At 37.6% G+C, this 17,123-nt stretch overlaps 1 protein-coding gene across 1 annotated transcript in view; it reads right to left on the bottom strand.

The window, feature by feature from the left end:
• Window positions 1–17,123, bottom strand: part of CNTNAP2 (contactin associated protein 2) — a 1,392,626-nt gene that overhangs the window by 396,535 nt on the left and 978,968 nt on the right. The window contains exon 11 of the mRNA XM_042806379.1: window positions 14,973–15,079. Within this exon, the coding sequence (XP_042662313.1) occupies window positions 14,973–15,079 (107 nt within the window). The remainder of the gene's footprint in view (window positions 1–14,972; window positions 15,080–17,123) is intronic.

Below are 17,123 nucleotides of genomic sequence, written 5' to 3'. Positions count from 1 at the left end.
ATCAACATGTTTAAGTACTTCTACTAACATCAGCACAAACTATTTATGAAACTTTTTGTAAAGTTAGCTAGAAGTAAACATACTTAGAGGATTCCCCAGGCTTCAGTAAAATATTTAAGGAGTTCCGGTAACCTATCATTACTTCTGCTAAAAGATTTTCCTAGCCATGATAACTATTAACCATCTAATCTAAGGTGAAATTTTAAAGCAATAGTTATGAAGTATGAATCATACCAAACACCTACTTCTCCTAACAGATTTTGGTTTTACAACTTGCCCTGCTTTGTCTCCCATTTAAATTACAGTATAGTTGGAAGGAGAGTAAAACAAAAAAACACCATACTAAAACTACAAAAAAACATTATAGCTCTTCCCGATAAGTAAAAAAGGTCAATGTGGACAAGCGATTCCTCAGGAGGGCATGTTGTGCTGCCAAAAACTTCCAATGTAAAGAAGCTTGATTATACTGGAAAAATAAATATAATGATGTTTGAGAAATGTAGTATCCATAAACAAGAACCAAGCTGTATCACAAAAATATCTGGAATTTATATTGTTCACAGAGAAGTGTCATAACCTAACTGGCAATAATTATTTTCTATGCTCATTTACTACTGGAGCCATACACCTAATATTGTAAAGGTAAGTGTTGTCATACTAGTTATGAAGGCAAATTATAGCAATATAATATCTTGAGGTTTCACTCCACTTAACCCAAAATGCCTATTTACCCCACATGAACCACACAAAACACTGTCATAGATCAAACAAAGCAGTAAGAAACTGAGCTGCCCTGTTTTGTTACCCTTTGCAAGAATTTCTATATTTTGGATTTCCTTATCCTTGTTCTCAATTTTTGTCCACAAGTGCAACAGTTCCCATGGCTTCAGCTTATGACAAAAGAATACTACTACACTCTTTCAGAGTTGCCAGCCAAGCCTGAGAGATGATCAGCCTTTAATCTCACCAGCAGAAGTATAATGCAATAACGTCTTCCATTGTTTTAAGGCACAAACCATAAGCACATCCCCCAACAAACCACACATTTTGCCCCTGGACAAAAATGACTACACTACCTCAGAGGGTCAGCTCTGATGAAGTAATGATACCTTGCAATGGATATCTGCTTAAGAAGACTCAGCGGCGTTCTACCCCAAGCAGCCCATTACAGAAGAGGGGCTCCACTGCTTCTCCTCCAACCTCATGACTAATTCTGAATTGCTCCATATTATTTGCATTTTCAAGGCTACATTCCAGAAAAGATGAGTGGCTCCTGCTAAAGCAAGCTTGTACATTCAATTCTAAGACACTTTGGGGTAATTAGCCACCAGTCTTATACCTGGGATATGACAGAGTTGATTTCAATGCTTTTGCTTTCTCCAGCAGACTACATATAGCAGGCAGAAGTCCTTCTTATGCCCATCTTCTCCAGTCATACACAGGGAGAAGCACAAAGGTCTTTGTGAGTCTGCTTTTCCTCTTGTACTTCTACCAGTAGTATGATTATCTTAAACATTCATACAAAAATATCACAAAACTAACAGTATTATGAAGCGGTAACTGGAGGTGGTTAGCAGTTTTTGAAAGATCATCCTCCCTTCCAGGAAAAATAGTGGTGTTACAGGAAACCAAGGAACAGTTTCATAATTTTCTTCAATAGTTTGCTTTTTCAAAATAAGTTTTTGAGTTAAAATATTAGGTAACCAACATTTAGCATGTTTCCAGTGTGGTAGATGATAAATGAGGGTTTGATTTTACATTTTTCAACTGTTCATATTAAAATTCTGGAATGAAAGGGGATTTTTTTTTTTTTTTGCAAGTTTTCTTCTAATTTTTTCAAATAGCTCTTCTGCTTGTAAAGTTTTCCATAAGTCTCAAAGCACTTACAAAGAACATCATTATTCCTATTGTATAAATGAGGAAAAAAAAAACAAAACAAAACAAAACAAAAACAAACCAAGAAAAACCCACACAAAGTGATAAAGAGAAATAACTTGCACCAAAATTACATCACTGGGAAAATGCTAACAAAAAAGACAATCTATGTATGCTAGTTCTCAATCCACAGTGCTATCAGTTTGGTTGTACTGACTTCCACATATGGAAAAATACATTACAAATGAATGGCTGGATGGTCACACTCAGAGAGTTACGGTCAATGGCTCAATGTCCCAGTGGAGAGCAGTGATGAGTGGAGTTCCTCAGGGGTCGGTGTTGGAACTGGTGCTGTTTAACATCTTTGATGGTGATACAGACAGTGGGATCAAGTGCACCCTCAGCAAGTTCACTGACAACACCGAGCTGTGTGGCGCAATGACACCTGGAGGGAAGGGATGGCATCCAGAAGGAGCTGGACAGGCTGGAGAGCTGGGCCCAGGCAAACCTCATGGAGTTCAACAAGGCCAAGTGCAAAGTCCTGCCCGTGGGTCGGGGCAATCCCAAGCACAGATACAGGCTCGGCGAAGAGTGGATTGAGAGCAGCCTTGCAGAGAAGGACTTGGGGGTGTTGGCTGATGAGAAGTGCAACATGACCCAGAAATGTGCACTCGCAGCCCAGAAAGCCAACCATGTCCTGGGCTGCATCAAGAGAAGTGTTGCCAGCAGGTCAAGGGAGGGGATTCTCCCCTTCTACTTCACTCTGGTGAGACCTTGCCCCTGCAGTGCTGTGTCCAGCTCTGGGCCCCCCAACATCATGGATATGCTAGCCATGAAGGAGGCCACGAAGATGATCCAGGGGGCTGAAGCACCTCCCCTATGAGGACAGGCTGAGAGAGTTGGGGGTGTTCATCCTGGAGAAGAGAAGGCACCGGGGAGACCTTATAGTGGCCTTCCAGTACCTAAAAGGGTCTAAAAGGACCTAAAAGAAAGCTGGAGAGGGACTTTCTACAAGGTCATATAATGATAGGACAAGGAGTAACTGCTTCAAACTGAAAGAGAACAGATCTAGATGAGATCTAAGGAAGAAATTCTTCCCTGTGTGGGTGGTGAGGTGCTGGCACAGGGTGCCCAGAGAAGCTGTGGGTGCCCCCTCACTGGAAGTGTTCAAGGTTGGGTTGGATGGGGCTTGGAGAAATCTGGTCTAGTGGAAGGTGTCCCTGGCTGTGGCAGGAGAAGTGGGACTAGATGGTCTTTAAGGTCCCTTCCGACCCAAAGCATCCTGTAATTCTATGATTTTAAATGCAAAATTTATCAAGTCTTTCTACACTAGGTGTGGTACATAGGAATGCCACAGACCCTAGGTAATGTCTGGCTAACCATTGGTACATATTGCTCTTGTAATGTCAAGCACAATTAATAGATAGTATGTTCCCCTATTTTGAATTAAAAAAAAAAAGAAAAACTTTTAAAAATTGCACGTGGACAGGTAAGAACATCTGTATGTATATCTCAAGAAGTTCTCCTTACTTTGACTACTGTCCATTTTTACAGTTGATCTTTGCATTAACTTAATTCTCTCCAATATCTGAGCAAGAATTACAGTTACTTCAAAATGTGTTTTTTCTTTCTAATGGCCGTCAATGGGATATTAGTATCAGCACCTTAATGTTTTTTTGCAATTAAAGTGTTGTATCAGTGAAGTAAGCAATATGCTACATTGTCTTAATGGAAAAGTTTAAGAAAAAGCTAATTAATTTTGAAGTCTTTACACACAGAGTCCTTTTCATGCTATAATTAATTCTGACTTTGATTTTACAGCATACATGAACTGTTTTACAGTTATCTATTCTTAATTACATGTTCTCTTTTAAGTGTCTCATGGAAACAATATTTGTTTCTGCATTCTGAATAACAATAGAGTACAGGTTACAGTTGTCTGAAAAAAACCTCACTCACCTGATCCATAAGCTTTCCCATACACAGGCTGCAATTCAGGCTTGTTGCTTGGTTAGTTTTAAATGTGTTAACTAAATCATCAAATTAAGGGACAGAATATTCTCTGACTCAGCCCCTGACTTCATACTGTTATTGCACTGGAGCACAAATATATTTCCCCCACCTAGTAGAAATTTAGCTTAAAAACCCACAACACTTGACACTAATTTAGAGCTACACATAAACAGTCCAAAAATACAGACAGGTAAAACCTGAAGCACAGTTTTGGCCCTTACACTCTCTATCTTTCACACTTCATCTGACAGAGTAATTTCCAGCTGATTTTTTAATTTCAACATAATTACTTCTGGTTGACTATTCATATTCTGCTTTGCATTCTAATACTAATTTTCTCCATTTAACCTTCACCAAACAGTACTGATGTTATTGTTCATTTTAGAATTGCAGCCTTTTCTGTCCTGAACACAGACTCCATCCATTTACTTACAATAAAAATGCAAGTTGCTTCAAATTTATTACACATTCTGCATTTCATAAACACCTGGTGCAGAGCAGTTTTCAACTCAGCAGATAATAAATTAGTAGCAGCAGAAGTAACTATAGCTTATGGAACTGAAACTAAGAACAAGCTGATTTAAAAAACAAAAAACAAAAAACTGCAACATCCCTGGTCTCAAAAAACCCCCAGCATACTAAAAGAGCACAAAGATTTTCATTTCTCAGTTTTGCAGGAACAGCTCAACACTGCAGCAAAGGCTTATATTTTTCACATGAAAAATTACATGAAGATCTCAGAGTAAACCAAACAACTTCACCCTCATTTTAAAATTACATTTTATTAAAAAAACATGTAATTTAATAATATAGTCTGCAACCTTAGAAAGGAAATACATTATGTTAAATCCTTTGAAAACATGTAATAAATAATAGAATATGAATCCACAAAGAGTATTATAAATTATGATGATATTTCCTTTGAAACACATTATTGGAAAAAGGATTAGCCTCTTTAGCATATTGATTATATGAGCCTTTTAATAAACTTCTGTAAACAAAAGTAGTTTCTTTCTAAACAGGCTTTGAGAATCTCTATTCTCAACAACAAAGAGACAAACAACCCAGAAATGAGGTTTTGTAAAGCATGTATCAAATTTGAACATCTGATTAGTTCAAATACGGAGTGTGGGAAAGGAAAAAAAATAAATTGATACCGACATCATTGGCTGAGAACAATTAGTTGTTGAAGGTGCTTGCTCAGAGGATGCTAAGAGCAGAAGAGACAAAAGCCTCTATCTAGAGATTTCAGAAATTCTAGCTTACTTTTTTCCCCTATTACTCCAAGATCATCAATGCGCAGGCATAAATCCATGCTGCTGAGCCTGAATGCAGTATTATTCAGCTTCTGGAATCTACTTAACTTAGGTCACAAATAGAAACTTAAAGCAGGGGTCCTCAAGGAGCAACTCAAAAGCCCACAGCCTTCATCAGGGACACCCAAATATCAGCTCAGAAGAGGATGAGGTGGAAGGGTAGAGTAAGTGCACTCCCTTTTCTTACAGCACCTAGAACCAAACTTACTCTGTAATAACAGTGTTAGAAGAACTAATCTCCTTTTTCTCATTGCTGCCCCCATCCCCAGTGTTATGTTCATAAATATTTTCCCCAGATCCACCCTTCCCGAACCCAACAGCCTTGTCAAAATCCACTCTTGCTGTTTCTTCAAATTCTCTTTCCTCAGAATAGCTTCAGAGTTCACCTCCCAACAGAACTCCTCATCCCCAGTCGCACATCCCACAGCAGCTGTCCTCCACCAGCCCAAATGAGGCAAATCACCTCAAACACAAGGATGGGGGAATGGGAGAAAATCAAATTTTACCCTCTTTCATGTTTTCAAAACTCAGCAGCTTGGGTTTCCAGTATTTCTTATTCCTCCTTTCATATAATTCAAACAACCTGTCTTATATGAACAAGGCTAACGGGCATTGCAAAGCCCCTCTGTGTGCCTTAAAATGCCAGCTTTCCACTACAGAGTCCAGTAAGTTCATATGTTGCCCAGTTTACTTACAGAAATTCTTAATTTGTTACTGGCAATTCAGTGCAAGATCTGGCAATTTTATGTAAAACATTCAGTTGTATGGACTGCTTTAACCCATGCTCAATCTCACTAAAATCAGACACTTTGCAGGAGAACAGATCCCCTTCTACGGCACTTATCACGATGCTGCTTTCTGCAAAGGACCAATTCTGGAATTCAAGATTTGCTCATGCAAGATGCTACTGACTAAAACATTACATTTTGCTGGCAAACATTCAGAAATGTCAGGGTGATAGTTTGTAGCAGCCCTGCACACAAATCCCCACAGGACAGCTCAAGGCAAGACAGTTTTGTACCAAGACTTCTCAAAATATAGGATGTTTCTTCTTCTACTTGAAGTGTATTAAAAAATAGTGCTCTTCCTGTCTTTTGAACAGACTATTCTTTCGCAACAGTGTCTTATGTAATACTGTTTCTGAGCACAAAAGTATTTATGGTTCTTCCGTATCTTCACAATGGAGAAAATGACATAAGAAATATGCTTATATGCTTAAACTCAGAAAGATTATGTAGAAAGGATTTGGTAAACTCCTGCACACACAAGGATAACGCAATATTTAAATGCTAAAAAAAGTATTTGCCTTGGATTTAAGGGTTGAATAGGCTGAGAACACAGTATGAAACCCACTCAGATATGATGTGCCCATCAATTTAGCTCAAATTATCAAAGTTGTAATTATATCAAATGTATTACCTATTAAAAAAAAAATAGTATCTTGTGTATTCTCTCCCCCCTCCCCTACCCCTCCCCCCATATTTTAACAATTGAGAACTAAATTTCAAAAGTTATGTGTCCTTTTATTAGTAGTAGTGGGTATATAACCCAGTCATACTGGGCATTTTCCCCTTTAGTTATATTAAATCACCAAGATTTTAAAAACACATTACAAGTCCCCATAATTTGTCTGATAGCCTGGTGTGACAGAAATGATAAATCTTTCCTAAATATTTAACTACATATTGTACACAAGAAATCAAAACTTGATTTTAACATCAGAAATTTGTTTTAAAAAGTAATACCATTTCACTGGAAAAAATAAACTTACACTGAGTGTTTTTTAAAAACTTCTAAGGAACTTCAAGCACGCAAAGGCTGAAAGCAGTCAATAGTAAGAACAATAACAATTAGGAACAGAAGCGCACAAGTCAGAGACATAGGCATATCTAGCTAGAAAGAATTTTCTAAGGCATCATATCTGTGACTCTCTATGTCACCCTCTGACAGAGGCTTTTTACTACAGAGTTTGCGCATGAAATGCAAATTTACAAGCTTCACTCATTATCTTATCAACACCCAAGTAACAAGAACAGAGAACTAAAGAAAGAAGAGGGAAGTAACAGGTTTTAATTTACTGAGTCAAAATAAATTCTAATTGGTGTTTTTAATAAAGATCTGCTTTTCCTTATAAAGCTAACAAGGATCAGTGCTGACAGGACTAAATGCTATCAGCCTGGCTGTAATAAAACTGCCACAGAAGTTAATGAGACCTCTGAACAAATAATGAGAGTAGGCCTGAATGCTAGGCTTTGTGGTGGGTTGCAGAGTCTTTAATTTCTTAACCAAGTTACTAGTTCAAATAGAATCTCACATGGTAGAGGACAAAAGGCCTCACCATGGACTGTTTAGTGACCTGTGCAACATGTGTTGGGCATTTCAGTCTACAAATGGAAGACGTGCCTACTCTCACACATAAAGACCACCATTAGCAATGTTGGTTTTAAATAAACTGCTGATATCACAATGACAGTGGAGAAGTTGCAATGACATGAAAGCTCATCTGAAACACAGCTGAGGTGTTGCTCACATTGCCAGTGGCAACATGATTCTCCTAGGGACTTAGTGACAGGGTCTTCTGTTCTGTGACCTTACCTGGAGATCCAGGTATCTGTGGTCTCATATAGTAGGTAAACCAACAGGTTTAATTTGCTATGAAAAAGTTGTGCATACAGGAGTTCCAAGGATGACAGATGTTTAACAGTGGAGTGTGTTTTCTACAAAGAAAATGAGGAAGTAGCAGGAGAATCCCAGGACAGTGTTTCTGTCAAATCCTTAATTACATAATTACATTACCATCAAATCCTTAATTACATAATTCCAAGTCTCTTTCTGAGTACAGATAAGACCACTCTAGTATACAGCTGGTAGTACTGACCATCAAATTACTATGCCTTTTCCACATTGACCTGAGAGTTAATCATCAGAGTGTCATATACTGAGGAAAAATACTTTAATATGTTAGTTTCCTTAAACAGAGGGTTTGCTAGGTATAGCAAGGTCAATTCAACTGCACTGGAAGTTGGGAGGAGTGGGGGAAAATTGCTCTGTACACTGTTGTTCAACCAGTTTTTCAGCCTATGCACCACCAACCTGCTCGTCTCACAGGAGGACAACTTGTCCAGAAGGGTGCTATCAGGGACAGTATCAAATGCCTTACTAAAATCCAGAAAAACTACATCCACTGCCTTCCCTTTATCCTGGTGAAGATGAATATTCTGCTACTGCCTGGAGGCACTCTGGCTGCCTGTATATTCTCTTGAGAATAATTAGTGTATTTACGTGTCCATAGTTATAGAACCTGATTCATGAGAACCTAAACAACATTACCATTCTTAGTGGACAGTCTGGTTTATTTCACTGAGATTAAGTAGAACGAGTAAAATAGCCTGCAACATTACTTATTTTTCATCACAGCAGACACATTTTTTTTGTAAAAGTGTTCTTCTATTCCTTACTTACACGTTTCCTTTCCCTCTATTAAACTGTAAGTAAGGAAAAATCTTCCATACATAGAATCAGTGACTTGATAAAATAACTTTTCCTGATCAAATAATGGATTAATATACTTGTGAAACTGCAAGACCTTTTCCTTTTCTAACAAATCTGTTTGAGATCAGAAAGAATAACCTGTTGTTCTCGGAACTCCCCCAGTCTCCAGTGAAGTGGAAAACCATACTTGGCTTGTTTGGGGTGACTATACATCTATACGGTTTCTTTTCTTTTTTTCCTAAAGTGAAGTTCAGAGCATATTTTGCCAAATTATGTATTTGCTTTCAGAGCATATTTTGCCAAATTATGTATTTGCTTTCTTGCTATGGAGCTATTTTGCAAATTGATGACAATAAAATATCATTGCCATGCCATCCTTTCCTATCTGGACTCTAACTGTAGAAAGTCCAGTGTTTCAGGTGTTTTTTCATCTATGGAAATACAGGAAAATCAGTTATTCTAAACTCATTGTTGGAGTTCTTATTGAAAATCACAGCCTATGCAGATTAAATTTGGGTTTTTGATTACTAATTTTGGCAATAATCAGGAATCCATATTATCATGACTTCTACAATGTGTGTAACACAATTATTTCATACTCGAAGTGTGTTCTAGATACTATTAAACTCATTATTAAAGCAATATTTCATTTTATGGAGAAGGTCAATATTCCTGGAAAAAAATATCAATGCCCATTAAACTTCCAGTGACACAATGTATTTGTCATTTCAAGAGAAGATTAGTGCTTTATTCCTCATTAACTTCGAATCATGTTTCAAAATATAGGGTAACTTTTATTCGCAACAAGCTATGAGGAGACAAAGCTGGAGAATTCAGAGGTCAAGGTCCATTATATGGAATTTAACAATCACTACATTGTTTCAAATACTAATTTTGAAAAAACTTACAGCACATTGCCAATCTAAAAATGTAAAATTTCTGTATGTTCTTTCACAACAGAGTTGCATTCTTTGTATATTCCCATGCAATTAATGCCTCTTCTAGTGACAAGAGTATGTAAGGTTGTATTTCTCCTAATGCTTTTACAGAACTAACAGGTAACAGACTGTGAGCTGGATGTTAGTCCCTCCTATGGAATAAATGAATATTTATAAGCAAACCTTTTCTTGTCCACTTGAAGGAATGGAGGTTGGACACCTGTAAAAGTCAGGGCAGTGTTTGTTTGAAGGTGAAATTGAAGAAGAATAGAATTTGTCTCTCATATGAGTAAAAATAGATATAATTAAGATTAAGCTTTTAAGTGAAAATTGGACATTATTTGCTACTGGAAAACATTAGGAGAAGACAAATATGATCAAACTAGGTTATCCTGGCTTTTTCCAAAATCGAACAAAGTTTGTGCAGGAGGCTGTAGCTAGATAAATCATAGTCATGGTAAACTCTGCAAGTTCTTTATTGCCTTTCTCTTACATGCAGGTTCTAGAGAAAGCATGCATTGACCTATATATTAAAAATCTGAAAGAAAGAAGCTTCAGTGTTCATTATTTATCCTGATATATGATTTATAAATTTATGCCACTCTGTTTTAAAGAAGCTGTAAACAGCAGGAAGCACATTAGAGCCTAAAACTAGATGTAGAACTCACACAAAGTGCAGAAGAACAGTGTTACCTGATGATCATGATGGAGATGAGAAGTGATCATGATGGAGATGAGAAGTAATCATGAAAATGAGCGCCTGGTCTCAAAGGTTCATGGAACCTTTTACCAATAGACTCTAGAAAAATATCTCTCTAAGAACTCTGCACAGCAGGCCAGCCTTTGGTAGGCTATAAAGTTTAATTAATTAGGGATTAAAATATAGCTGATACAATAAAGTGAGTAAGGATGATATTACCTGTTAATTATAACTCTAATAATTGATTTAAAAAATAATTTTGTAACTGTTTCATCACTGTAAATCATTATTTTTAAGTAAATACATTTGTTTAACCTTTAGTCTTGTCTAATGATAAAATAGATGCTCTAGTCTGATATTTGCCAGGCCACAGACTTCCCTTGGGCACTGTGTGGTAGCTAGAGGAGTGCTGCAGCCCCCTGAGACCCCAGGGGCTCCCCAGGCCCCAGTGCCCTCACCTGTGTGCGGGGGCGGGGGGAGCACAGCTGGAGGGCTGGGCCCCGATTGGCCGATAGTCCATGTCATGTGACACTGTGCTCACTATATAAAGGCAGGAGTGGGCCAGGAGGGGCTCTCACTTCCAGGAGTGTGGCTGTGGGGCCTTGGTGTTGGGGATCGCCCGGCGGGGAGCAGGTGGGTGTTGGTTGGTCGGTTGGCGGGTGGTGAGCAGCTGTATCACCTGCTGATACTGCTGTCAGCGTATTGTTCTGTTACTGTTATTAAACTGTTTTTATCTCAACCCGCGAGTCTCCCTTTGCCCCTCCGATTCCCTCCCCGTTCCCAAGTGGGGGGAGGGTGGGTGAGCAGCTGAGTGGCGTTTAGCTGCTGAGCACAGGCTCAAATGACAACAGGTATTTACTATGAAATGAGAGATACAGCATTCCAGTATTTTTGGTTAATTCACCATTGAGCTCCAGAGACCCAGCTGTAGTTGGATGAAACAAATTATTGTGGAGTACAGACATCTTTTTCTGTGAATGGCAGGTTAAGCCTCTGACAAATATCAAGATAGTGGACACAGAGCCTGGAGATTTTGGTGTATCTTAAAGATGAAGAGCTTTCCTGTAACAATATTGTATTCTGAAAAGCAAATTATTTAATGATTTTAGAATGGCAAATGTGCATAATTGATTTACACAACTGGAGAGATAATAAGAATGAAAGTTATTTCATGTTTATTTATTTGAAATTTTTCCTTCTGTAGCTGTTTATTTTTTAGTTTATAGCTACTGCTCTGCCTCTACCACAGACTATGTGTTTCTCTAGACTAACTGTTGTTTTCACTATTATACTTTAAATATATTATGGCCAGACCTGTGTGAAACAAAGCCATTTTGATTCACAAGGATTTCACACAGACATTTGTTTCTGTTTCACTTCAAGGAGATCATCCCTTGAGTTTGCCTTTGAATTTCAACTTCAAAGGAACTGTTGTGGTTTGGGCCTGGTCAGCAGCCAACCCCCACAGCTAATCACCCTCCCTTCCCCCTCCCCAGCTGGGAATGGGGGAGGGGATTAGAGGGGTGAAGGGAGACTTGCAGGCTGAGATAGGAACAGTTTATTAATGGCAATAAAATGAGAATAATAACGATGATGGGGGAAAACAAAAAGCAATATATAAACAGGCAATGTACAGTGTAATTGTTCCCCACCCGCTGACCAACCCCCAGCCCGTTCCCAGCCAGCGACCCCGAAATACCAAGATCCCACAATCGCAATCCTGGAAGCGAGAGAGAGCCCCTTCCCAGCCACCCCTCCTTTATATAGTGAGCATGATGTTCCATGATATGAAATATTTCACTGGCCAGTTTGGGTCAGGTGCTCTGTCCGTGCTCCCTCCCTGCTCCCTGTGCCCTTGAGCACGGGCAGGACATGGGGAGTCCTTGAAGTCTCGGCAGCAGCTGAAAACATCAGTGTGCTATCAGCATTCTTCTCACACCAAACCCAAAGCTAAATCCAAAACACAGCACTCATCTAGTCCCTGAAAAGGAATATTAACTCTATTTCAGCCCAAACCAAGACAGGAACCTAAAACTGCGATCTGAAATTCAGTCAAGAACGTAAAGCCTTGCCTTGTTTCAGGTCAAAAGCTCAGGAAAGTGTTGAATTTCCTGACCAAAGCAAAAGCAATTAACTGAAAAAAAAACCCTCCAGTAACATAGAATTACCTTGTTCCTTTAAGTTAAGCAAAACTCAAACTCATTGAAATCATCAGCTATGGAGTTACAATCCCCACTAATGTAGTCTTGACTCCAACCTCTTTGAGATACTGCTATACCCACCATACCTACATTGAGAAAATAAATACATATTTTACTGTAGAGTGTAATACCATTTGTTTTGTAAAATAATCTTATATTTAAGCAAAATGGTACTGAAAACATTCTGTCTGCACTTAAAACTTTCCTGCTCCATAGAATCATGACATCTGCTAAATTTTATCTCCATTCATACAACCCTCAATGCTGCTTAAAAATGCTTGCAGGTATTTTCATACCACATACGATCTATCTTTCCAGCTTCCCTCCTCCCCCAACATCTCTTTTGTACTGCTGTTGACACAAACATCAGAACTCCACAGCCACAGCAAAAAGCAGCACAACAAGCATGTCTGAGCACATTGTACAAGTAGAAAAGGACAGATAGCGTCAGTATCATCATAGTAGAGCTAAGGTCCCAGACCTCAGGACAGTATAGCTACAACCTTTGGCAAGCTTCAACAAACCCCCTCATTATTTGCAGCTATAGTTAATATTGGAACGTGCTCTTATAAATACTGATAGCTATTGCCTGCTCAATAAAGATATAGTTAAGATTGTCCCAGTCTACAGCTTGACATAATTTTTGTTTTTCACTAATTTTTGTGCCATTAAATTCTATACTTTAGAACGGTATAAGACTTCACATATTTTGACAGGATATCTATCAAGTGAATAATTTTCTTCTCACCCTCATTTTGTAAGAAAGAAGACTTTTAAATGTATAGCAATACCCATGGTTAAAACTGAAATTATATTCTTTAAACACAAAAGTGAAACAAAAGAAAATCTTAGCCATCTAAGTTAGAAACTCTGCCTGAATTAAAAAAGTAAATGTTCTTGAACAATGTGTCTCCAAATGACCTGGACAGCTGTAAACCCATACACTCCATCCATTCTATAGCTAAAGACAGTACAATATATTCCAAACCCCGCTTTTGATTCTGCAGGCCAGCAGTGCCTTTTATTTGCCTTATTGCACTGGTTTATCCACAAAAGGCAGGTGAAAATCCTATTGAGAGAAATGCTGACAACTCCTTGGATTATTATTTCTTTCCTTTGTAATAAGTGTGATTTCAGAAAAGTGATGCCATCTGTTTGTCCTTGCTACTTCTCTTTGTGTCTCAAGAAGAAAGCTAAACTCTGTTAGGTTATGTATTAAAAGCTCGTCTGCACACCCATAAAGGAGCACAGACAGACGATGGCAGGAGTGGGAGCCAAAAGAGTACTCTGCTGGGCCCTCCAGTGTCCGGGCATCAGCACATTCACTCTTGGTAGAAAATAGTCTGCCCATGAAATTTCTCCTGCAAGCATTGGTACTTTAAGTATCTCTCTCTACTTGTCATTTAACTCTTTAATTTTTACCAGTTCAGTAGCTAGACCATGGAGAACTTTGTCATTCAACACATATATAGGTATTAATAATTAATACATAAAATACTTTCCCTCTTAAATTAATACAATGTTTAAAAATATAATAAGTTTTTCTTGAAATCCAGACAACTGTGAATTGTCAAAATTTTCTCATTGGTTTGGGGTTTTTTTGCTTAAAAATGTAAGAATTCTGCAATTATCTTTGTAAAATTTTATCCAGCTGTAGTAAGGTAAATAATAAAGTAATATAAATTTGTATCTCTATAAATACTGGCTTCAATTTTAACTTTTCACCTGTTCAGAAGCATTTTTACTCTCTCTTCAATATTAAGAAGTTGTTTGCTAAAGAAAAAAATGGAGAAAACTAAGGACTGGATATATTTTCTCCATCTTCTAGATATTTTAGAATGCATTTTGTGAAAGAAAATCCCACTTTTAGCATATGAAAGAAGGAACAGAAGACACGTGTCACTGACTCAGCATACATTATTCAGAACCTATATAAAGAGCACCTTTTTCTTTTCTTTTTGTGCTTTAATAGTGTAGGGAGTGTGGAGATTATAGAAAATATTCTTATTTGGGAAACTCATAACAAAAGAGTAAATAATTTTATTTCAGAATGGCTAACAATCAGTATATAAACACACTTCAGGATTAACAACCTGAACCAGCATCTCTTTAGCAGCAGTCAGAGGTTGTCCCCAACAGCTCAGGACAGATTCATTGTGTCCATTTGAAACTCTAGTGAGTAATTACTGAGAATGCGTTTGCTGGGGACACCCAGATACAACAGCTGTGCTGCTTTGGTCCCTTGCAAGGTGCAGCACAGTGCTATATGGATACATCCCAATGTAGATAAGGTGGAATATGATTAAATCAACACCTTTCAAAAAAGGTTTTAGGATCTTTAACAACCAGAGAGCAACACTTTGACTTTTTATCTCAACCAAAAGACATCAGTGTCTTCCCTACTCCAATGCAATTTCGGAAGTGCGGAATGGCTTACAGTTATGACAAGTGGCGCCACTGTATCCAGTTCCATCACAAGTGCACTTGAAGCTGTCCCACGTCTGGGTGCATTTGCCACCGTGTTCACAGTGATTGGGCACGCATCTGTCAGGGTGAGATACAAAGACAGAAAGAAAAACCTAAATGAGCATCAAGTTTTACACATAGCTAAATTATGAGCTGCCCAAGCAGTGTATCACGTCCTCAGCTGGTAATTAATCCTTGTTATTTTAGGCAGATTAACAGAATTTATATCTGCCCACACAACTGCACAAAAAATGATTCATTAAGGCTCTGCTGGAGCCCTTTTACAAACAGCAGAAAAGTGCAATACAGGTGGAATACATTCACCCATCATAAGTTAGGGTTCTAAGCTGTGTATGACTGGTACTTCGCTGTCAAAACAACAGGAATGTCACAAGTCACACCCCCTCCTGCTGTGCAGGTGATGTCATGCCTCAAGGACTCCAATCCCACAACTGGCTGAGTTAAAGAAAGAATGCTGGTGAGTTGCTATTTATCTTTCTGTTGCCAGCAGTGGGATAAAGTGAAGGCTGACTGCCTGCTGGCCGGGATGGAAATTACTGATGCTGCATTATTAAAACAAACAATAGGTTTCTGTATAATAGCTGTAAAAGCATTTTCTTCACAGGGATTTGTGGCAAGTGTTGTTCACCTTTCTCCCACCCACCTGCTTTTCTTCTTCAGCTACACTGTTGCTGAAGAGTGGAAGGAATGCCAAGGAAAATATGGAACAGCAAAAAACAAAGTATAGCAGAACATATATCTATTGTTTGAAATATTATCAAAATGTGATTACAAAGATTTGAGTTTGTCTAATATCTTTTCAATTAAATATAGTTAAAAATGGGAATTACCAAGTACTTTCGCCTTTGAAACTATTACATTTCTATTCTTTGACAGAGCTTTGAAATGTAATTTCAGAGAATCTTTTTTTTTTTTTTCTTATTAAATTTGTTATAGTCAGACTCAGTACAGGCTCTGCATTTTTGATGAAGAACTAAAGGAGCTTTTATTTCATGCTGAGTTGGCCAAATCTAATTTATGAACTACATTTTTTTATCATGACATTAAAAATTAAAATTACGAGACCCCCTATTAGAAAAACAAATTAAAATACTTTCATAACTGCATTACAAATTAAGTATCCTCATCACTAAAATAAATCTGAAGTTCACCATATTCCTGTGATAGTTAATAATACTCTTTTAAATAACACTCAAGGATTTATTTCCTATGTAGCAGTTTACTGAAACTGAAAGTATCTGGGTGAACTCCCTATGAGCTTACAGTCTCGTACCTCCTGAAATTCCAATTAAGAGCACTGGCATCCATGTCTCAACTACCAAGAATAACCTATGTCATCATATGCATTAGAATCTTGACCATTGTGTACGCATATTTATAAAAGATTTTTAGTTTTATGCATGCCAGGACATGTACCTCATAATATACAAAATACAGATGTCTTATATCCTATATCAGTCTGTAGTATTCAAGGCTACACATTCTTTCTTCTTCAAAAAGATTAGAAAACACTAGCTTGGTTAAACATAGTGCTTAAAGAAATGCTCTTCTAAAGCAAGAAACAAAACATTTAACGATTTTGTTTTCACAATAAAATACAGTGAAACTACCCAAGGCAATTATCGCAGTTCAATAAACTATCTTTTCAACACAGTTTAAGTGAATTAATTTAGTTTTGTAAGTGTGGCAGGCTAAATGAACAGATAGAACTGATTACTGCTATTCAGCTAATAGGTGATGATTTTCTGTTGTGTTCTCAACACCACAGAAGTAAAACAAGAGCACGTAATAGTACATTTCTAAATATACAAAAGGGTTAGCAATTTATATGAATCCATAGTTGGTGGGTAGAAAAGTAAGGAAAGCAGAGAGCAGTGACATTTCAAAAATAATCTCATAAAAATAGCTTTTATTCAAGGATATAAACATCTACAAAAATTCTTAAATCTGAATATGTTTTTTGTATTTTTTCCAGCCTTTCAAAGTAACTGCTTTTGATGTATTTTTATCTTCATCTACTTTTGAACATACATTATTTTAAAAGTATTTTTTCAATGACCAAACTAAATAGTTTTCTCTGTGAATTTCACCATCTATTTAT

The sequence above is a fragment of the Tyto alba genome, unplaced genomic scaffold (genome assembly GCF_018691265.1).
Source record: "Tyto alba isolate M040663 unplaced genomic scaffold, T.alba_DEE_v4.0 Super-Scaffold_46, whole genome shotgun sequence".
Taxonomy (NCBI): domain Eukaryota; kingdom Metazoa; phylum Chordata; class Aves; order Strigiformes; family Tytonidae; genus Tyto; species Tyto alba.
The sequence above is the reverse complement of the archived record's forward strand: the minus strand, read 5'-3'. Positions and strand labels throughout refer to the sequence as shown.